Genomic DNA, 24,658 nt, shown 5'->3' on the forward strand with positions numbered 1-24,658 from the left:
CGGTTAGATGGGCTAGAGATCGTGCTCTGCAAATGGACAGGGCTGCTGTCCAGGCTTCCTCATCAGGTGAGGCTGCAGGCTACGCTCCCACTTGGACAGGTCACTGGCTGGGCTCCCCGCCTGGGAGAGGAAGCAGGCTGTGTTTAACAATCAGGCAGAGCCACAGGCTGTGCTCTGTTGCAGGGCAGGACTGTCGTGTGGGCTGAGCAACTGGGCAGTACTATAGACTGGGCTCTAAGGCTGTCCAGGCTCACTGTTCAGATTCCCTGGTTAGGCAGTGCCAGAAGCTATCCTTAATATAGTATACTTACCAGGGCTGCTGGCTTGGCTTCCTGCCCAAGTGGGGTTGTAGGATAGGCCCTGTGGCTGCACAGATTCTTCGGCCAGGTAGGAATGGAGGCTATACTCAGCACTGGAACAGAGTTGTGAATGTGCTTCCCTGCCTGTGTGGGGCCATAGAACAGGCTCCATACTTGGTATAGCTTGTTGGCTGGGGACCCAAATAAGGCAGAGCTGTCAATCAAGCTCCCTAATAAACAAGGCCACTGATTTGGCACTGCAGATCAGCAGAGCAGCTGGCTGGGGTCTCTGCTCAGGCACCACTGTAAGCAGGAATATGGTCCACCAAGATCTGAGCACCGGGTGGTAGAAACCCAGCCTCCTTCTCTGTCTATCTGATCCCCAGGAGTAGAGCCCTGCAGATTTTCCCAGTGAGCCCTGTGAGGTAAGACCTGAGTGGGCATCCCTGGATGTATCCCCATAATGCCAGAGGAGCTGGATGTCCACGTTGGGCTCTTTTTCCCACTGGAAAAAACATAGGCCCGGGGGGCCTTCTCAGTACAGCACTGTGCCGGCCTAGGGGGCAATGAGGTCAGAGTATGTGGCCCTTCTCAGTCTCTGTGATACAGGGGGTTGCTTCAGCCTCATACCTGGGTTCTGGGATTATTACAGTGGTGTTGTCTATAGGTAGTTGCTAGTTGGTCTTCTTACAAGGGAGGCTGAAGTTGGAAACAATCTATAATCACCACCTTGATGATATCACTCCCTGTGCTTATGTTAATTGATAGGAATATAATCCTTCCCGGTAGGGAGTATAGTAATTTGTATTAAGAACCTTAAGGTTTTGTAGGGTTTTTTGACATAATAATTTTACCTTTAGGAATCTATCATAAGAAAGTAATAAAAATTGCAGCAAAGATTTATAGAGTTGTTTTTAAATCAAAGCATTATTTAAAATAGCAAATAAAACAAGCGTTTAAAATTAGGTGAAATGATTGATGGAATGATGATAGCATAAAATACCACAGAAACACTGAAGAAAATTTCCCCCAAAAAATTTAACATGAGAAATAATATGAAGTAAAGTAAACAAGATACAAAGCTCTATCTACACGTAAAATATGAACTCAACAATATGGGAAAAAAGGGGGTAAATTATGGATAAATTTTGTCCTTTATCATCTTTTAAATATTCCAATTTTTCTACAATGAGAAAACAATGATTTTTATAATAAGAAAAAAAAGTACGTCAGAGGAATTGTGTGAGGGCAGATGTGTGAGCAGTAAAAGGGAATCAAACTGAATTCTTCAGCCCACAAAGGTGGTTTCCCAGGTACCACTGTACTTGGGAGTTTTTTCCTATGAACCAAATTCTTAGTTCTGGTTTAGTGGAGGATAATGAAGAACAGCAAAAAGAGTCTGAGTCATAGAATAAAATTAAACACAAACCACAAGACTAATGAGAATTCTGAAAAGTTTTCCAGTCATATCTTGCACTTCTTTTTAGGAAAACAGATTTTTAGTGGCTTATACTTGTGCATGTTTACAAGGGCTAAAACTGTTTGTCACTCTCTTAAATAGCTTGTCTACTGGGGACGCCAAAGGCCCATCTCAAAATCAAAAAACAGGGCAGCATGAATCTTAAATTAACTTCAAGTCTTATTTAAGGTAAGGGAACTACTCCAAAATCGTAAGAGACAAAATGAGCGCTCTAGCTTCAAAGATCCCTACTCCCCTTACTCCTTCTTTAAAGGAGATACAGCCGGATTCAAAGCACCAGTACAACCAAAAACGCCTATTTTGTGCTAAAAGGTGAAGGTTTGGTGTGACCAGAGAACACCAATGAAGTGGTGAGAGGTGGTGTGATGCACTGTAAAGGAAAGGGGAGGAACAAGCTTGGCAGAGCAGCCCACACACATACATCACTCAGTGGCCCAACTGGCAGAAGCTGCTTATCTTCGAACTCCTGCCTTTCACTTTCTTAAAAGTAAGCGTCTAATGGGAATGGGAATGGGGGAGGGAGAGAGAGAGAGAGAGAGAGAGAGAGAGAGAGAGAGAGAGAGAGAGAAACAGACTGACCTTCATACCCAAAACAAAACCTGAAAATAGGCTTAAGTTTAAGTGAGAATGTAAAATACAAATTTCCCCAAAATGAATCTGATTAAAAAGATAAACTCATAGTTTAATTTTCCCATTCACGCAAAAATATTCAAAGCTTCTAAGTCACTGAAGAGGTTCAAGAGAGATGTGGATTCCTCCACTGTACCAATTCCTTTTATATTCCCTAATTTTAGTTTTAAAAATTATTACTGCGTTATCTCATTTGCCGTTCTTTTTGAAACAACAACCACTCACTGAAAGAGATCAGACTGATTTAACATCGTAAAAGCCAGAAGCAGCAATGCTTTTTGAGGGCAAAAATTGGATTAGACTAAAAATAAAACATGGTATCACCAAGCTTACAATTTTAAGATGTAAGTAGCTCTGAGTTACTTTTAGTTATTTTGAGTCATTTAAACTCTCCCAAGAGGCTTTTTGACGATCACAAGTGACCAACAAAAACTGCTCCCAGCTAAAAGCAGACATACCATGTGACTCATAAGATTCAGACATTGTGTTAAACACACAGATCACTTGCCTTCTGCAACTGTGAGAAAATCCAGAAGGTACTCCACCTCATTTAAGACACTCAAATCTTTAAGGCAGAAAAAAAAAAACGTTTTCAGTGCTACTGACCTTTATAATTGATATCTGAACAGCTGATTAGCTAAGTATCACATGGGGTCATACCACTTTACTCACTTGTGATCTTTTGTGATCGTTAGAACACAATTCTGGTTTTTTTGGAAAAAAATATAGGCGAGGGAAAAAATGCCTAAGATGGAATAAAAAGTAAACTGTATAGTTTGTTGTCATCAAGGATATCCTGTAATTCAAGTGAGTATACTGGCAAATCCTCCCATAAATCAGTTTATGAGTTCAATTCTGTTCAGCATTTTTCTGGATTTCACTAACAGTCTAAGGTGGCAAATTTAGTTCACCAACACACAAGACTGTTAGAATCACAGAACTCAAAAACAGAAGCTGTATTATCTAATCCGTCTCCCTCATTTTACAAAGTGCGGCCCACAGTCATTTGGCTATCTGGTGGAAAAGCCTGGACTAGAACCAGTCACTCGACCTTCAGGTGGAGCTCCCAGCCTAACAGGAGAGTCCATGGTGCGGTGGCAGCTCTAGGAGTCCATATTACCCTGTGGAGAAGCTGGCTCTCAGGACACTGACAGCCAGGGCCAAGGTCAGGTCTACATGGTGTCTATGAGCTCTAACACTGATGTCCAAGTCCACCGCTAAATCACTGTTTACTGTCTTACGATTACAGGTCTGTGGATCAAAATAACTGGTTTCTGCCTGCTTTTCAGATAACTGAAGAATGACATTTTTACTCCAAACTTTCTAAAAACCAAAATATTATGACTAAAGCCTTCTTCAAAGCGATTAGGATTTCGCTTACACAAGTTAACCACCATGAAGTGATCTAAATTCAGCCTGGGACTCTACCTCTATCTATGATTATTTCCTTGTAAAAATAACCCCCAAGTGAGGTTTTCAAAAATCTTATATACTACATGGAATCATGCGTACTCCTTGTCCATGACACCTGAGCATGAGGGCAAAGCTAAGTGTACATATATTCAGATGCCTGGAATCTGCCACAGGTATTCTGTAACATGGAATAAGATTTCTAAAATATAAAAATGCACTTTTTTTTCTTTCCAAACTGGAAATATCTTTCTTCTATTAATGAAAGCAAACGTTTCCTGTAAAAATGTGAAAATATCCAAAAGTATATAAATTGCAACGTGAAAGTGACCTCGCACTCCTACCTCCCATACCATCCAGTTTTAACTGCTGGGTGCCAGACTGGCGTTCCACTGCCCGGATTTAAATTCTGGCTCTGTCACTGACGAACTCTGAGAGTTCTCAGGGTGTCAGTGTCCTTATCTACAAAACAGAGATAATGACGGCGTGTGAGAATTAAGTTGTTTACAAAGTGTAGGTATTGTTCCAAGCACTTAAAACATATTAACAAATCTTAATAAAGTGGCTGACTGATAGATGTTAGAGCACTGAACAGTGCCTCGGCCTTAGTCACGTGCTCACTGAACATCAACTGTTCTGATGACCTTCCCAAACTTTAATGTGTATACAAACACACACACACAGATGGTTTTAATACAAATGGGCTCATATAAACTGCTCTGTTACCCCCTTTTTCCCTTACTATTTTAACATAAACAGACCCACTTTATCTTAAGGACCATACAGTAATAACATTTTCCAACATACAGTGAGTTGCTTTGTGTTTTATGTGTATCATCTCATGTACCCCTATACGAACCCTAAAAAGCGTGTGCTTTTACTATTACTACATAGAGAGGAGGAAAGAAAGATTCAACTGGATCAAGTAACTTGCCCAAGATCATAGAGCTAACTGTGGTGGAACCAGGCTCTGAAGTTAGTGACCATAGCGCTCTCCGTTTTCTGTAGTGCCATAGTTTTAAACCGATGTCCACTAAGAGATGCTTAGATGGATCCCATTTTAGGGACGTATTTTTAGCAATGCTGCAGTGAACATATTCCGATCACAGATTGTGCACTCTATCTCTTATTTCCTTATTATATTCTTCCAATGTGCAATTGCTGAATCAAAGAATATTCACATTTTAAATTTTGATACATGATGCAAGATTCCTTCCCAGAGAGGGAGTACCAACTGACCATCTACAGATACGTGAAAGAGGCAACATTGGGCACTGTCCATCTTTTTCATCTTTGCCAGCCTGATGGGTTAAAAAAAAAATCCTACTTTCACTTATGCATTCCTCTGACTAAAATGAGGTAAGCATATTTTCATATATTTTAAATAATTATTTCTTCTTTTCTAAGCTGCCTAAGTTCCTTGCCCACTTTTGTATTGAAAAATTCATTCTTTAACAGAGTGAGACTATATTTTCACAATATAATTATCATAGACCATTTTTAGCTATGTTAAATAGCTTAAATCATACCTTAACGCCAATATTTAAATAATTTCAGTTTATCCAACTACGAAAAAAGTCAAAGAATGCTTTAGTTCACGTAGAAACTGTAGTTATTACATTAGAAGCAGGGCACTTTCCTACAAATCAGTAAGATCAAATCAAAACTACTGTCACACAACTCAAAGGTTGAAGATGTAAGTAGAAAGAGTTTTCCAGACTAAGTAAGATTTTCTGTTATTGGGATGTGACATTAAGACCCTATTATTTGAAGACAAATACCATATGATTTCACTTATTTGTGGAATTTAAGAAAAGAACTGATGGACAAACCATAAGAGACTCTTAAATATAGAGAACAAACTGAGGGTTGCTGGAGGGGAGGTGGGTAGGGCGATGGGGTAACTGGGTGATGGGCATTAAGGAGGGCACGTGATGTGATGAGCACTGAGTGTTACATACAACTGATGAATCACTAAATTCTACCCCTGAAAGTAATATGTTAACTTGAATATAAATTAAATCTAAAAATAGTGAAAACAAAAAGACCCTATTGTTTGGACCCTATTTATTTAGACCAGCATATATAATTTCTTTTTTAAAATAAAGCCAATTTACTCTTCAGCAGAAGACTTCCCAGCATAGATAATGATCCTCTGGGAAGCAACCAACCAATGTCATTGTCATTATTATCACTGTCATCACAGTGGCTTATGACTACCACCACTAAGCACCTAACCTTCTCCGCGCCAGACAATACTGTGTACATCACCTCACTCAATCTTCACAACAACTGTATGTGGTAGGTACTATTTCCCCATTTAACAAATGAGCAACTGAGGCTCCAAGAGGTTAAGTTACTTGCCAGAGGCCCTGGACTAGAAAGTAGCAGAGCTGGGCTCTGAACCCTGTCTGACTCCAGGGCTATTGTTCTAACATCACTCCTACCCTTTATGATCAGACTCAACTAGTTTCAACAAAGCTAAAGCCAAAAATAAATGTTAACCTCCTAAAGACAACCCAAAAGAATTACTGGTCTCTTCTTACATGATCGCCTTATTTATTCTTAATAAATCTGAAAGCACTGTATAGTTCCTGGTTTTACAGTAACTAAAAGAATCAACTAGCCTATCCTCCCAGAAACGAGGCTGTGTTAACCTTCCCCCCACTCAACATACTCTCTCACCTAAACAGCTGTACAAACTGTTTAAGGAGTTTTATTATCTTTTGGGAACATTTGCAATTATTTCACAGATTATTTAAAATACATATTTGTCTATACTATGCTGTCATCATTTACTTGTCTAAATAGGGGGAAAGTATCAGAATGCTTTAGTGTGTGAGCGGGAGGATTAACCAACACTGAGTGGCAGTCAGAAACCCAGCAAAGTTGCCATATTAGGGTTGAAGTCCACCTTTAAGCTGCTTCTAGATGGGTTCCCAGGAGCCCTGAAATAACCTCAGAAAGCCAGAAAGGTCTCCACAGTGGTGACAAAGGAGTCTCTCTTATCTGTTTGGCAGCCTTACAATCAGAAAGTTCTTCTTACATCTAACCTAAATCTCTCCTACTGAAATTCAAACACTTTTATTTTTCTGAGATGCTCCATAAAAATGAAGAACTTCAACTGCAGCAATTAACTCGCCCAAATTCTCCTAGCAAATAAGAAAAAGGTAGCTAGAATCAGCACTGATTTCCTTTGATTCTCATCATTCCATAATCCAAATTTCTTAAATTTTCAGTCCATTTTGTTAAGGGAAAAACTGCTTGTCTCCCTCAAAAAAACCGTGAAACTGATTTGAGAATAAAGCTGCTCTTCTGAAATCTTGATGACTCGTATTTATTTAAGAATTTAAAAAACAGAAGGGCATCCGCGTGGCTCAGCTGTTAAGTGTCTGCCTTTGGCTCAGGTTGTGATCCCAGGGTCCTGGGATCGACCCCGCATCGGGCTCTCTGCTCAGTGGGAAGCCTGCTTCTCCCTCTCCCACTCCCCCTGCTTGTGTTCCCTCTCTCGCTGTTTCTCTCTGTCAAGTAAATAAATAAAATCTTTAAAAAAAAAAAAAGATTTTTTTTTTCCACATGCATGACAATCTTTCATCTTCACAAAAATTCTGTGAAGTAGATGTTTCCAGACTTACAGATGAGGAAACAGAGAGTTTGTTAAGTTGCCACCCCAAAGACATACAACTAGTAAATGGAGCCTAGTCTGCCCTGTATCAGGGCCCAAGCTCACAACCCATTTAACTATACTGTCTCTCATCTGGCTTTTATTTTCAAATGAGTAAGCCCCGCTTTACAGAGTACTCTGTTCCTGAAAGCACCATGCTCATTATTATAAATTTGATTTCCCTCACCTCTTTCCATTATAAAATGTGTGGAAAAATAGCACCCTAAGCTTTCATAAAACTAAAAAGTCATACTTAAGAATACAGCAGAAATTTTTTATTATTTTTTAAATATCATGTTGTACACCTTTAATTTTTTTTAAGATTTTATTTTTAAGTAATCTCTACACCCAATATGGGGCTCAAACTCACAACCCTGAGATCAAGAGTCATGTGCTCTACCGACTGAGCCAGCCAGGCACCCCTAGTGGACATTTTTTAAAAACTAAGAAAAAAATTCGTGCACTAAGACTTAGGAGTAAGTATGACCACCTACAGAACTTTTGCACTAGATAACCATCTTGTCAGAGTCCATTCTGAGACTCTTCTTTGTTCCATTAATCTATCGATCAATCTATCTATTCATCCATCCATCCATTCATTTTCACATCTAAACCAAACTATTTTATTTTCAGAGCTGTAAAATATTTTTTGACACCTGCTTGGGCAAGCCTCTCCCCTTTACCCTTGTTTCCCCTCCCCCAAATTTTTACACACTTTTTCATATGAATTTTAGAATCTGCTTGTAAAGTTTAATTAAAAATATTGTTGGGATTTTGATTGGGTATTATCTTTTTTTTTTTTAGATGTATTTATTTTAGAGAGAGGGAGAGAATGCATGCGAGCAGGGGGCAGGGCAGATGGGGAGAAAGAGAGACAGAGGGAAAGAAGCAGACTCCCTGCTGAGCACAGAGCCCGACGCAGGGATCAATCTCATGACTCTGAGATCATGACCTGAGCCGAAATCAGGAGTTGGATGCCTAGCCAACTGAGCCACCAGATGCCCCATGTATTGTCTTTTTGAAAATAGGGAAAAACATGGTTTAAACTAACCCAGCATCAGCCTTGGGCTTCAAATTACCATTTTGATTTCAGTTCTTTGCCAAGGTATTTCTGCCACCTCGGGGACAAGTATCCAGACTGAAGGTTGCAGTTTTTCATAGTCCTTTTTAAAAAGCTGCATCCAAACTTACAGTGTCTGTTACTGATTACAGAAAACAAACTAAGATATTCAATAAGCCTATTAAGTGGTGTTTGCAAGACAGTTAGGGCCTTGGGGTGGCCAAATATAGAAAAATAGAAGAAACCAGCTAAGCCATAGTTCCACTGGTTTCAGGTAAGGCTGATCAAATAATTGGCATCATTATCACCTGATATACACCTGACTCTTTGCTAGTAGGAAGAGACGCCAATAGTAAGAGATGATATGAGCACTCTAAGATCCCATAATATTTTCGAACAGAGCAAGACTAACTCATAGAAGCAATCAGTGCATGTGGCTAATAAGCCTGGGTGGGCCTTTGTGATATAAGCAGGGCTTCAGAACAGGGAAATATGGGTGCAGGCTGCAGTGCCCAATAAAAACTAGTAGGTTGGGTAGCTCGGCTCTAGCTTCACTGAATGCTTCACAGTAATCAAAACTTAATGACATCTATTTAAAAGTCCATGTGAAGAAAAATAGTGATGATCTCAATTTGCTTGATAAATCAAGACTGAGCCAAACTTACAACACCCTAATAGAAGGACCGAGACCCCATAGGCAAGCATCACCCATTGTTCCTCCTGAAGCTACTCCCCATGATGTGCGCAAACTGTGGCCTGCAAGAGATTAACCCAATGGGAAATCCCAATGCTTTGTGGCTCGAGGGACTATTCGGTAGCAGAACCTTAATTCCATTCCCCTCTCTGCGACCTGAAAAGTCCCTATTCCATAGGACTTGCATCCACAAAAACCTCCACCCAGTTTCCCAACATCATGGAAATTTACTAGTTCACTCAGAAGACCTAGTATGTGGGCTCATCTATTTGTGGAAAGAGGTAGTTCTTTCCAAAATTACTGAGTCAGAAAATTTTACCAGCACTAGATTTGTTAAAAAAAAAAAAAAAAAGGAAAAAAAAATTTTTTTTAGTTGAATAAACAGGATGAACACTGTATCTCCTCCCAAGGAGGAAAAAAAAAAAAAAACAACTGCTAAACATAGCTGGGAATATTGGTTGGGAGGACTTAGGATGGAACCTTTTTTTTTTTTTTTTAATTTAAATCATATGCAAACTCTACAGTTATTTAATTTAAAAATCATTATTAGATAATGCAAAGCAAGACATCTCAGTGATTTCTTTACCACACTGACATACCAGTGAGCATTATGTTAGGAAGGGTATTGTCTTTGAAAAGGAGTAGCAAACTTACCTGTGATTGGTATTAAAGCAGTTTCACTAAAATCTGGAAGTTAAGACTATTTAACCCTCTGAGGTTCTTTCCCTTCAGTCCTTCCATGTTGTTTATGCTTTTTAAAGGTAACTATTTGTACTTTAAATTAAGCAGAGAACACAGCAGGGTGTGAACAGTTCTCACACACAAGCCTCAGAACTCTGCTTCTAATCAGATACACTGCACAGCATAAAACATCACTTCATACTCTATAGCTTTTATTAAGTGAAATTGGGAAGGTTGGTGGGTTGTGCATTTTTAGACATGAAATACTCTGTATAGTTCCCCACGTACTTTAAGAGTTGTGAGGGTCAAAAGGAAGAGGCAAAATGGTTTTTTAAAAGGCAAGTCACTACTCAATATTACATGCACTGGAACAATAAAAATTCTATATCCAGGATAATGGTTATTTCTGTGGAAGGAGGGAAAGAGTACAGAAGGCATCTCCAACTCTATTAATGTTTTGTTACTTAATAAAATCCAAGGCAAATCTGGCAAAATATTAATATCTGTGCACCAGACACATGATGTTCCTTATACTTTTCTCTGCAACTGTGTATGTTTATAATAATTCCTAATAAAAAATTCAACTATTAGTTTATAATGCAATCTTAAGAAAAGAAAAACGACAAAGATGCCAAGGAATTTTAAAGGTTTCTTGTGGATGTATTTTTTTAAAGCTACTTAACTTCATACATATATAGAGTATCTTATTTTCTACTATTTTCCTTATTAATATCATCACCATCTCTTGTCTTCCTTCCACCTCCATCTAACAGAGTTTCAATAACAAAGCACACTCTCCAGGGACAACGGAGGCTCAGGGAGAAGGGAGCAGTGAAGGCCATGGGCCTGGGAACAGCTGGGTAAGGGGAGGAGAGGGCACCAGGGCACAAGACCACCACTCAGCAGGAGGGGCCACCAGATTTCCAGACCCAGGTCTTCAGGGAGCCTTCAATATTCTGTTTGAAGTATCATGACTTCCCAGAATACCAGGGAGATCTATATTTAAAGGATTAAAAACATATCCCATACATACTAAAATATTTCCGGATGAAACAATGTAACATCGAGGATTTGCGGCAAGGTAATATGAAGGGAGTAGGTGGGGGTACAGATGAAACAGGACTGGTCATGCTTTCTTAACTGTTCAAGCTGGTGAGGGTACGTGGAAATACATAATCCTCTCCTATTGTGTATATTTAAACTTTTCCACAATAAAGTTTTTTAGGAAGAAAATCCCAAACTAAAATAAATAACTGAATGATTACCACGTTAAAAGTCCTGCCCCATTTCAATGTGTTAGGCCCCTTGTGGCAAGGGGATCGGGCAGCCAGGCCAGGGTCGGTCGTGACACGACCGCTAGTCAGAGTTTATCTGAGCTTTTGATTTTGAGTTTATCCAACTGAAAAAAAATGAAAGGGTTGGATGAGATAATATTACGTTCCCTTTTAACTATAACATGATCACTGGATTTCTAAAACTGACTTATAGTTACTGTACAACACAATTAAGAACTGCTAATGTTATTAGTGATATAGTATGGCCAAGCGGGAGCTTCTTTGATCCCTCATTTATTTACATATTTGACAAACACTCTGGGAATGCGTACGATGTGCCAGGCAGTGCTACATGTGGGTAGAATACAAAGTAAAATGACACAGAATCTGCTTTCGAGATCCAATCTAATCATGGGAGACAGATGTATAAATAAATGACAATACAATGTAAGTGAGATGATAGGGACGATGGAGCTGAAAATGCCAAAGGCCCTCACAGTGTTAGAGAGTAGGGAATTGTAAATAATCTCATAAGCAGAAGGCGAAAGTTAAGTGGCAGGAGATGACACTGGATAAGAAAGTAGGGACCAGACTGAAAAGAGCCAGGAATGCCATACCAAGGAATTTGGATGGTATCTTGAAAAGTGATAAAGAAGGCATTTTAAAGATTGTAAGCCTGGAAATGATGCAGTCCCATTTCCATTTTAGATGAACTGTTGGAGCAGGAATATAGATTTGGTGATGGTTCCTGGTGTTTGGGGAACAGAGGAGGGAGTAAAAGAAGGGAAGGGAGGTTTACCTGGTAGTTAGGCGTACTACAATGGCCCAGCAGGATATGATGAGAGCTTGAACCAAGGCAGTATTAGTGGAGATTACTGAGATACTGTTACAGCTTTAGAAATGCAGATTTTAGGTACTCTACTATATTTCTCTCCCCATCTTTCAAGATAATATACAAGCTACAGCATGAAATAACAGTATCTATTCATCAAGTGGGGTACCAGCTTCGAGCACAGTGCCAAACACATAGTAGATGCTTAATAAATGCGGGTTATGTATCTACTGTGATGAGTTTTAATGAACTAATGAAATGGACAGTACTGTGTGGTCATATTAACAATGACTTGATAAAAAGCACAAGTAAGGAAAGATGAAAAATATTTTTCAGGTGATTTTTGTGACCCTCTATAACCCTCCTCCCATCCCCCCAAACTTTTAGGCAATATCAGCAATAACCCTTATTGCTATTTCTTAAAATAATAGAGTGGATAGTTAATTTGTTGTGTAGACTATAATAGAAGATATTTTTTCCCTTATAAACTACATAGTACCTTTTAAGTACCAAAAAGGGCACTTCTAAGAAAAGTATTAGAAGTACTCAGTCAGTACTGGGTACCACAAACCATATAAACTTTTGTTTCGATTTTGACAAAACAAAAGCAATGTTTTCCCCTCAACAACCATTATCTTTACTTAAACAAAAATAAAAAGTAAAGCACAGAAAAGCAGATCATCTGGACGATGTCCTGCTGTTACAACTATTACTCTGAAATTAGAAAATTATGCCCTTTAATTATTACCTTCTTATAATTTCAGATTTTCTCAGCAGTAAGCCTGTGGTACTAAACATCAAAACTTGTCAGTTTTATTCTATTCCAAACCTAGAACTCTAAGAATGTTAATATCACCCCAAATGTCATTGACAATAACAAATGTATAATTCATAATAAGTAACTGAACATTAATTATGTGCCCGATATGGAGCGCCTGCACGGTTCAGTGTGTTAAACACCTAACCAGCTCAGGTCATGATCTCAGGGTCCTGGGATGTGCTCAGCAGGGAGGCTTCTCCCTCTCCCTCCCTTCTCTGCTCCTCCCCCACCCACCCATGCTCCTGCTCTCTCTTTCCCTCTCTCTCTCTAATATATAAATAAATTAAATTAAATCTTTAAAAAAAGATTTGTGTGCCAGGCTTAACATTTTATTTATTAACAGGTTAACCCTTGCATTAACCCTAAGAAGTGGTACATAAAATTACTGCCATTTTGCAGTAGAAAAAAAAAAATTGGTCTCAGAGAAGATGTGTACCTTATTCGATGTTATACAACCAAAACAAGCTTGTCAGTAACCCAGACTCCGCCACTATAGGCCTGACTGCCTCTCCCAAACCGTGTGAGGTAGGTGGGCAGGTATTATTATTCCTATTTTAAAGATGAAAAACCTGAGAGGTTCAGAAGGTTAACAAAACTTGCCTAAGGTAACACATTTAGAAATGGAACCAGCAAGTTAGGCTCCTGGTTCAGGGCCTCTACACTCCACCTCTAACACTGCACCTGTTTCATGAAAGAAATCATAACCACTTCATGGGAATCAGCAAAGTAGAAAATCCCCACTGTTGTTGAAAAACAAATCAAATCAAACACGAAATGTCTGTCAGCATAGCACAAAGGTCGTAAGGTTCTTAAAAAAACAAAAAACAAAAAAAGGCAGAAGACAGTAAAGTTTCTTTTTGACACATCAAGACTACCTTTAACTCGGGGCGCCTGGGTGGCTCAGTCATTAAGTGTCTGCCTTCAGCTCAGGTCATGATCCCAGGGTCCTGGGATCGAGCCCCGCATCGGGCTCCCTGCTCGGCGGGAAGCCTGCTTCTCCCTCTCCCACTCCCTCTGCTTGTGTTCTGTCTCTTGCTGTGTCTCTCTCTGTCAAATAAATAAAATCTTAAAAAAAAAAAAAAAAACCACCTTTAACTCAAATCATAAAAGGAGCTAATTTAGAAAACAGGATTTTCCAAATTTCGAATGTGTGCATTTACTTTTGTTTTCCCAATATTTATTTATGTGTTTCTTCTACAGGCCACATTCAACCGCCAAAGTTTTCAGTACTTATCAGAGACTTGGGAAAAGGTTAAAGAGCAATTTTCTGTCCCCAACCCACAGAGTAAACAATGTCTACAATTAATCCTCACAGAATCTACTGCCAAGTAACAAGCAGGTGCAATATTTCTCTGATGCATTGTATGTATGTGGGGCGGAGGTGGTAAAAAAAAAGCGTAGAGAGAAACATTAAAAACAAACTACATTGGGGCGCCTGGGTGGCTCAGTCGTTAAGCGTCTGCCTTCAGCTCGGGTCATGATCCCAGGGTCCTGGGATCGAGCCCCGCATCGGGCTCCCTGCTCCGCGGGAAGCCTGCTTCTCCCTCTCCCACTCCCCCTGCTTGTGTTCCCTCTCTCACTGTGTCTCTGTCAAATAAATAAATAAAATCTTTAAAAAAAAAAATAAAAAAAAAGATAAAAACAAACTACATTTGGGGGGCTCATTTCTTCTTAATGACTTACGACTAATAAGGCATCTGGCTGTTGACAAGATGATCCCGCCCTTGAATACAAGGAAGTTGCACACAGTCTCACAAAGCACAGATTCAGTCACCCCAAACAGAAATCTGGACTTCCCTGAAGACAAATATGGAATTCAATCTGTGTGATGCCTTGAATGCGGCTAATTAATTTGCAATCCTTTAGTATGACCATACAAGGGAGGGAAAAGAGCTACCTTCCTAGTCCTTCCTTGAGGGGGAAGCAATAGAGGAAAAAGCATAATATTTAAATCCCATAGCGAAGTTTTAAAACTTTTCCATTAAGATACACACCCTAGCTGAGTCATCAGCATAATACAGTGCAGCCAATCACCTCAGTACTAACTACCTTTCCTATACGTGGTTGTTCCAACTCTGCTAATTCTACTCAAAATAGAATGGGTAAGAAGCTATAATTTGTTTTCATTCTTTTCACTTAGTCATATAACCCTATAATTTTTAGAGGAAATGCACTGACCTTAATTCATCTAAGTACTTAATCTACAGTGAAATGAATAAAGAAACCACAACTGAGTGAAAAATATATCTGAAATAACCAATAGCCAAAGCAATAATAGCAACCTAAAGAAAACTGTTTCAGGAACCAATGAGAATGTTTTAAATCCAAAATAAAGATTATGAGGAGGAAAATTCTCTTAACCTAAAAGTACTTGATCCCATCTACCACATGGAAAATGTGTTTCCCATTCTTTCACCATCACATTAAAAAACAGAACAGTTTTAGGTGAATTCTTCTCTTAAACCAAATATTAATTTTTAAAAAGTAATTCTTCAGATACCAGTTGATGAACATCTTATGAATCTACTTCTAAGACTCTGCAACTAGACTGCCTGAGTTTAAATCCCTGATTGCACTCTTGTTAGCTGTTTGATCTTGGAGAAGTAAATTCATCTGTCTGGGCCTTGGTTTCCTCATCCACCAAAGGGGTTCTCGTGAGTTAATACAAGTAATACATTTAGAAAAGTACGTGACACATGATAAGTGAAGAAACTGTTATTATCATTTCTCTCACCACTGTAGTTGACAATTATACTGCTTAACAGGTCCCTTTGCCATCCTTCCAGCATGTGGAAAATCTACTGAAAGATAATTAGATCTCTGAATTACCACTAAGCTAAAGAAAATGATACACTGACAGTTTGGTCAGCAAGTTACATAATTCAAAGAACTTAAGTCTGTGATTTGACATCATAAGGACTCAACTTTAATAATAGTTTAGGATTCATTTGTATCTCTTATGGGTAGCTGTTACAGATTTCAAGCAGTCCCTAAGTGACAGGTATTAAATTTTTGAAATTATGAAGCCAAAAATATTTTGTATTCAAAATAATCACAATACACTTGGAGAGACAGATGCATCTACAACTAGGCTACAATATAGGAAATAAAATTATAGTAATTTGAACAGGGGATTAAATAGGTTCATTTTTCCTGGGGTTAAGAAAAAATAGCAGCAACAAAAAAAATGGTACTGAAGATTGAAAAATTATAGGTTATGAAATATAACATCCACCATGAATATGCCATGGTTATCAATATGTAGTCAAGATTTTGTAAAAAACAATTCATGCATATTAAAATTATGCATATTAAAATTTACAATATTAAAATACTAAGGTAGAAAACAACACACTAGCATCACAGTATGAAAAATAAGCCACCAACTAGATTAAGATATTTGCAACACTTAAAAATAAAGAATTAAATACAACAAAGATAATATAGTATGAATAGCTATTCTTATATACTTGTTACTACGTATTAGGCACTGTTCTAAACAGTATATCTTAAATACATTAAGAATTTCTATGAGTCAATTAAAAAAACAAAAAAAATAAAAATAAAAAGAGCAAAAACCCCAAACAGGAATTTCACAGAAGGGAACACACAAATGGTCCATAAATATAATGTAAGATGCTCAACTACAATTCTAATCAAGGAAATGAAAATTAAAACCCCAATGAGCTATCATTTCATATCCCTAGATCAGCAAAAACTTAAAAAGTTGTCAATATCTAGTTTTGCTGAGGGAGTAGAACAATAGGAACTCTCTTATCCACTGCTGATGAAGGTACACTGCTTTGGGGAACAGTTTGATACTTCTCAGTAAAGCTGAACAGACACATACCCAATGACCAAGCAACTACATTCCAAGACATATGCCAAAAAGATACACATGGAGTACAGGGGACAATTACTTAATGATGGTCATTGGGGCACTGTCCCCATAGACAAACAACAATAACAACAACAAAACACAATGATCATCAACAGGAGTGGAACAAAAAAAATAGTGTGGTATGGTCATATAATTGAAAACTACATAGCAGTGAAAATGATCTAAGTACCACTACATGGATGAATCTCAGAAACAAAGTTGGAAAAAAAAGAAGCAAGTCACAGAATATATACTGTTTGTTTCCACTTATATAAAGTTCAGAAATAAACAAACTAAAAAATAATATTCACTCAATGGGATATACTCCCAGGTAATGAAACTATAAGTAAAGCAAAGGGATGCTTAACAAAAATGAAAGAACTGCTTTACCACTGAGAGAGGAAAAGGCATGTGGGAAGCTTCCGGATACTGGTTAAGTTCTATTTCTTAACCTCCATGGAAATTACTGCACAGATACATTTTATGTTCTTGTATATAATACACTTTAAACAAAAACAATTTAACATATTCCTTTTAGAAGAGTTGTGGGGGTGCCTATGTGGCTCAGTCGGTTGAGCATCTGACTCCTGATCTCAGCTCAGGTCTTGATCTTAGGGTCATGAGTTCAAACCCTGCATTGGGCTCCACCATGGGCATGGAACCTACTTAAAAAAAAAATTTTTTTTTTTTTTAAAGAGTTGTGGGTAAGTCTACATAACGAACTCATCATTGAAACAATGTAGACATTTCAGACTAGGAAAGTAACTATTTAGGAAAAAGAATGTAAGAAATAACTTAAAACCTGCAGCAGAAAAACAACAAAGTAACGATATAAAGCATCTTTTGTCCAAGTGTGTTCTACAAAACACTTCTTATTAGATGTCTGAAGGAAAATGGGTTCCAGTAGTGAAATAAATTGGGGGAATAATGGGTTAAACAAGTAAATCTCCTAAAGAACAAACAGAATTTCCCCAACTCTTTGACTCTGGAATCTTTTAACATGGTGAATTACATAGTGGTTCTTTTAGGACCTGTGTTTCATATAATACAAATTGGGAAACATTTTATAATACAGAGGTCATTCTAGATACACATTCTACCCCCAAGACTGAAGTGAGAGCAGGAGAAAATAGTCTAGTAAATAGGTACTTAGATGTCTAAGTCTTCCGTAATTGACCTGTCCAAGCCAAACCCTGGACAGTCGGAAGCAAAACCCATAACCAAACAGAACCCTTAAGAACTAAGTGAACCACCATTCTATGTTATATGAACATGAACACAGCTTTGTGATAAAAGGCAAAACATGAGGTAGGCATAAAGTACGACAGAAAAGATCTAGATGGAATATAAAGAAGTATTTCTACAGCTTTTAGGGCCATGGTAGATTAATAGGCAGAGGGTTTTATTTGATTTAGGTAGAGTCAAGCACAAAAATCTAGGTTTCAAATCAGATCTCTTGGTTAAAAGGTTTTTCTATTAATCTATAAAATTAGAAATTCTCTAATTTTCTACTAAAGTTTTTCCTAGGTACAATGAATCTATGAACTGAATCTGAAAATTCTTCATAATATGCTTTTATTACCATAGGAAAATAACATGATAATGCTCTTTGAAAGATAATATAAACACTGCACATTTTTAAAACTTCTTTATGATTAGACGACCATCATAAACTTTTGCATACACTATTCTTCTTGAAAACTAACTTCTGGGTGGCAGTGAAATATATTTTTAAAGAAAAGGTTGTTGGGGCGCCTGGGTGGCTCAGTTGTTAAGCGTCTGCCTTCGGCTCAAGTCATGGTCCCAGGGTCCTGGGATCGAGCCCCATGTCGGGCTCCCTGCTCAGTCGGAAGCCTGCTTCTCCCTCTCCCACGCCCCCTGCCTATGTTCCCTCTCGCAGTGTCTCTCTCTGTCAAATAAATAAATAATATCTTTAAAAAAAAAGAAAGAAAGAAAAAGTTGTTGAACACAATGTCTTTGTATCTCAAAAACGTTAAAATATTATTTGAGAAGAGTCAAACATCTGTCCTTTCAGGGTACCACCAGGATTCAAATGTGGAAATGTGGTACTGCCATGGGTTTTTATAAGGTGAAGACTCTCAGACTGCCTTCTTCAGAGGGCTCTTGGTGATTTACCACAACCTAGGCCTAATCCACAGCCTTAAAGGCTCAGAAATCTGATTTTTATCAGCATCAATAAGGTAGCTCCATCTTTTAGAGGCAAACAAAAATTAATATAAGCCTCAAGAGAAATCAGAATACAAATTTTCTAATAGAGAATGACAAATTGCTGTGACAGAAACAAGAACGTCTGTTTATGGCCGTACATGGCCAATACTCTCCTTACAGCCAGACCTCTATGGACAGTTCCTGAGTACTCATGGAATTAGAATTAAGGAAGTCAGAGGAATTGAGTATTTAATGGTCTTCTTTCATTCTACAAAGAACTTTCTTTAAAGTAACTTTTAAGCAACTACTGTGTCCAGGCACTCTCCTAGATGCTAGAGATACAGACATCTCAGCTTTCAGAGAAAGCACAAAATTTCCAAAAAAATTTTGGAAGCAATCTAAATGTTTAACAATAGAACTGTGATTAAATAATGGCAAATCCAAATGATAAAAGAAAATGCAGTTCTAAAAAAAGAATCAAAAAAAAAAAGAAAATGCAGTTCTTTAAGAATGGTGTATTTAAGCAGCCATTCATGACATGGGAAAATTATCATGATGCAATGTTAAATGAAAAAGCAAGTGACAAAAGCCCATAGTAGTACACAATCGTATATACATATAAACATATACATATATATGTATCACATGTATACATATATATGTATATATATGTATGTATCTATTTCCTATCCCTTTATACGCAAAAGAAAAAGACCAGAAAGAAAACCAATCAAGTACTGTTAATGGTTATCTTTTTTCCTTATACCTTTTTGAATTTTATAATTTCCTAAAATAGCTTGACATGCCTTTTATCACCAAGGGAAAAATTACTTGTTAAAGTAATTTCAATCAACACGAATACGAGGATCCCTTCAGATTTATCTACTAGAAGCTATCCATGAAAGCCAGTCCTTGAACCTCTGTCTTTGAACTCTCTGAGAGACCTCATCCTTTAGCCTGCTGTTACGCAAGACTCTCCATGGATGAGTAACACACCCTACCTTTTCATCCAACCTGCTGTCTCATATTTCTCTGCTGAACATTTCAACCTAAACACCTTACAGATGACTCATATATAATTACGTCCAAAAGTAAATGTATACATTTCCTCCACAGCCAACCCCATTTCTGTCCATGGCACCCACCTTTCTTCCAGTCAGAAAGCTTGGAAAGCAATTCAACTCTCCCTCTCCTGTTTCAAGTTCATTAACAAACTGTCCAAGTCTCTCTCCCATCCCACCTTATTCTTCATTCTCATTTCCATCATCTCATCAGTCCAGGCCCCGATCACAATGTCAGTGACATAACTGCAGCAGCGTTCCAGGGGGGTCTTCCTGATGCCATTCTCTGCCATCTGTAAACCGCTGCTCCTTCTATAGAACTTGGATGATGTCATTCCTTGGCTCAAAAACATTTAAAGCCTTCTCCTTTCTGCCACTCCAATCTAAACTTCTTTGCCTGGCTTTTATTAAACCCCATAATTTGGCTCCACCCTAACTACTTAACTTTATTTTCCATTATTCGCCAGTCTCCTCCCTCATCAACCAACAGACATACCATAATCAACCCTAACACCAAACCCTGGAATATCTTAAAAATAGTCCTTCCTTTCCCCCTCTATTTGTATTTAAAGAACCTCATGAATTTTTCCTCTTCTACAAAGCTGTTCTTGATTTCTCCAACCTCATTTAGGCTTCACTTCAGAACCTGTCTAGCACTTACTATGAATCTCACAGTTAGGCATTTAATTCCATACTCCTGTGTAAAGTGGATTTACTGTCATGTATGTTAGTCATCTATTACATTCCCTATTTCTTGAGGACAAGAGCCATACCTTACTATGTCCCCCACAGCATTTAGCAGGATGCACAACAAAAAGAAAGGGCTAATACTTGTTGACTGAAGTAATCAACTTCAGCCCTCACTTCTCTTTCACTATGTTATATACACTGCTACATACATTGTAGCAATTTGGGCAGGTCAACACCCTCCTAAGGAATATAGCAGGAGACTATTTCAGCACAGTACTAGGAAGTCCAATTAGATATAACACTGTAGTGATGACAGGGGGTCCCCATGTTCCAAAGCTGGAACAACAGAGTTCTAGGGAATGATAATTGGGGTTCTCGAAGTCTCTTCCAAGGGGATAGTAATGAGGATCTCAAACGCCTTCTATTCTCCATGAGAACAGGTGCTAGGTCTTCTGAAAGAGTGCTTTGACTGGAGTGAACGTCAAAGAGAAATGCCTATTAAAACAAAAGACCTGAGCATAGTCCTACCTATTCATAAAATGCTATTACATAAATCAGCAAATCTCAGGTGCCATGCTGCTACTGGTTAAGAGATGGTAACTGCCAACTGATAAGAAATTTTTCATGTGCAGAGTAGTAGTGCCCATATTTATGAAGTTCTTTAAGAGTCTTCAAAGGACTTTCTACATCATCTGTTATTATCTGACCTTTCCTAAATACAGGGTGAAATGGATATAAAGTATCACATTAAAATAGAGTTCATATACAACATATATTGTTTGAGTCTACTTTAAGTACCCATATCCACATCATTATGAAATTAGGAGCTACTTCAGAACCTGACTATTCAATGACTTTATGAGTTTTCTTCTATGGAAAAGGTAATGTTTTAGAATGCTTAACCTATCAACACTTACCATAATCTCTGTAATGCTTTCTCCCTTTTAGAAGAGGTATTTTAACTTACTCATTTTGTGCCAAGTCAATTAAAACATATATGGAATTCACTAAATATAAATTATAGAAACCAGTTTTCAACAACATTTCTATTTATAAAAGTTAAGGTTTTTCTTTAAATTTAAAGAAATAATTTGGGGCGCCAGGGTGGCTCAGTCAGTTAAGCGTCTGCTTTCGGCTCAGGTCATGATCCCAGGGTCCTGGGATCGAGCCCCATGTCAGGGTCCCTGCTCCACAGGGAGCCTGCTTCTCCCTCTGCCTCTGCCTGCTGCTCCCCCCTGCTTGTGCTCTTCTATCAATAAATAAAATCTTTCAAAAAAATAAAATAAATAAATTTAAAGAAATAATTTGCATTCAATTTCAAAGTGTAATGCCTGGGTTGTCAATAAAGGCATTATTATTGTCTGGACCTTAACACTAAAATAAGGGATTACTGTGATGGTTCTTGTGCTTTCTTTTAGCAACTGGACAGTGTTAAAGGATGATATGATGGCAGATGGATGCCTGATTCATAGCTCAGCATACAGGCATCTGTAACAGACTTTTGGCTGATGTTTTCCATTGCAAAAACTAAGAAATGTATGTGTTCACAAAGAGAACTGCTGCTGTGGCTAGTGAGAGCTAGCATTTGCTGACTGCTTCCGTGGGCTGAGCACATGCTAATAAACACACCGAACGTCAGATATGCCCTATGTTAATATATTACGCCCTTAAACCCATGTCTGGCAAATACAGTAAAACAAATATAAAAGTTCATCATCATTATCTTCATGTCACTTGATTCTGAGACGAGGATGAAAATATTTAAATATATTATGAAGCAGGCATGATTTTATTGTAGCTCCCATCCCTTCCCCCTTTTACAGATACAAAAACAAGTTTAGGAGACGTAAGTCATTTCATTTGTTCCAGGCCACACAGTTAAAATGGTATATCCAAAGCCTTTTCTAATCACTAGGTAATCTTTTTCCTATTTTACTGAGATATCATTGACATATAGCACTCCATAAGTTTAAGGTATACAGCATGACGGTATGACTTACATATATTGTGAAATGATCACTGTTATAAGTTTAGTTAGCATCCATCATCTCGTACAGATACAATAAATAGAGAAAGCAAAAGAAGAAAACTTTTTTCTCCTTGTGACGAGAACTCTTAGGATTTATTCTTTGAACAACTTTCCTATATACCACACAGCAGTGTTAGCCACAGTCGTCATGTTGTACCTTCCATCCCTAGTACTTACTTATGTTGTAACTGGAAGTTTGTACCTTTTGACCACCTTTCTCCTATCCTTCCCTTCCCCCCCCCCCCCCCCCAGCTCTGGTAAGCACAAATCTGACCATTTTTTTTTTTCTGAGTTTGTTTTGTTTTGGTTTAGATTCCACATATAAGTGAGATCCTATGTACTTGTCTTTCTCTGTTTGACTTATTTCACTTAGCATAATACCATTCAGGTCCATCTATATTGTTGTGAATGGTAGGATTTCCTCATTTTCCTAAAGGCTGAATAATATTGCACTGTGTGTGTGTGTGTGTGCGCATGCATGCACAATTTTTTTTCTATTTTTTTAAAATATGGTGCTTGTTTCGGCAGCACATATACTATTTTTTTAAAATATGTATTTATTTGAGACAGAGTGCACATAGGGGAAGGAGCAGAGGGAGAGGGAGAGAGAAACCCAAGCAGACTCCACACTGAGTGCAGAGTCCGACACCAGGATCGATCTCACAATCCTGAGACCACGACCCGAGCCCAAACCAAGAGTTGGATGCTTAACCATCTGCACCATCCAGGTGCCCCCACAGACATTTTCTCTATCCATTCATCTATCAGTGATGCTTAGGCTGTCTTGACTACTGTAAATAATGCTGCTATGAACATGGAGGTGCAGACATCTTTGAGTTGGTGTTTTTGTTTCCTTTGGATATATTCCCAGAAGTCACTAAGTAATTTTGATTCATTGATCAAGTGGATTTTAAGCTTAAAATCGAAGAAGAGGTAGGAAAAGTTTAGATATTATTGTAACTATGAAAGAAGCTGGTCATGCTCTGAAAAAAAAAAATGACAATGAGAAAGGTCTAGCAAATTATTTGTTGCAGAAAAACAAATGGAAAGGGTGTTAGCAACAATGTGGTATTAGGTTCCTGCGAACACAATCCCAGAATATAAGTATTAAAGAAAGAAAATTACCATTTTACAAATACGTAAATACAATACCATTAAGCATCACTGGGATTTGATGGGATAGGACTCTGAACTGGAATAGAGCAATGGTAGAAAGGTAGAGCATAAAGGATTGCCGATTTGGAATATTCTAGAGACTGAAACTGACACAGAAATAAATCGAGCTGTGATGGAGACTTCAACTTTTGGGATATCTGCTAGAATTCTTCCACAGCTAAAAATCAAGGCATCTGATAAATGCCTTGCTAAGCCTTCCATCTCTCAAATAGGGAAAGAAACATTCTAGATATAAATGTGACCATGAGAAGAAATTAGTTGACTAAATGGAAGTACTGGGAAACCTGACAGCAATTTTGAAGTTTTGTTACAATGGCTGGGAATGTGGGACATTAGAGAACACAAATTACAGAAAGTTCACAGAAAATAAAAGCAAATCTTGCCTGAGACTTTAAAAGGAAATCTGCATGATATGTTTTAGGAAGCTCTCAAGAATACAACTCTAGTTAAACTAGCTTTGATTGAGTAATATTTACCTAGCATCCACTATAGATAGGCCAGGTACTGCTCTTGGCAGTAAGGACACAGATGACATAAAACACCTGCCCTTATGAAGCTTACACTCTAGTTGGGGAGGGAATAGAAAGTGCAGGGACTGAGGGAGGCGTTAACATTTTAAATAAGGTCATCATTTTGAAAGATGGGGCAGTTTGTCTCTTGTGTCCCTTGAGAAGGAAGTTTGAATGAGGTGAGTAAAAGTGGTTTCAAAACCTGGGGGAAGGGACACCTGGGTGGCTCAGTCATTAAGCGTCTACCTTTGGCTCAGGTCATGATTTCAGGGTCCTGGGATCGAGTCCCGCATCAGGCTC

The 24,658-nt window shown here is 38.2% G+C and overlaps 1 protein-coding gene across 2 annotated transcripts in view; it reads right to left on the minus strand.

Annotated features, from left to right (window-relative positions):
• Positions 1-24,658, minus strand: part of STK38L (serine/threonine kinase 38 like) — an 82,148-nt gene that overhangs the window by 42,317 nt on the left and 15,173 nt on the right. Inside the window, exon 2 of one of the 2 annotated variants that reach the window (XM_027594350.2) lies at positions 4,164-4,281. The exons of the other annotated variant lie outside the window; for it this stretch is intronic. Coding sequence (XP_027450151.1) covers positions 4,164-4,170 — 7 coding nt within the window. The 5' untranslated portion in view covers positions 4,171-4,281. The remainder of the gene's footprint in view (positions 1-4,163; positions 4,282-24,658) is intronic. 2 annotated transcript variants of the gene reach the window in all.

The sequence above is a fragment of the Zalophus californianus genome, chromosome 9, assembly GCF_009762305.2.
Source record: "Zalophus californianus isolate mZalCal1 chromosome 9, mZalCal1.pri.v2, whole genome shotgun sequence".
In the NCBI taxonomy this organism is placed as follows: Eukaryota; Metazoa; Chordata; class Mammalia; order Carnivora; family Otariidae; genus Zalophus; species Zalophus californianus.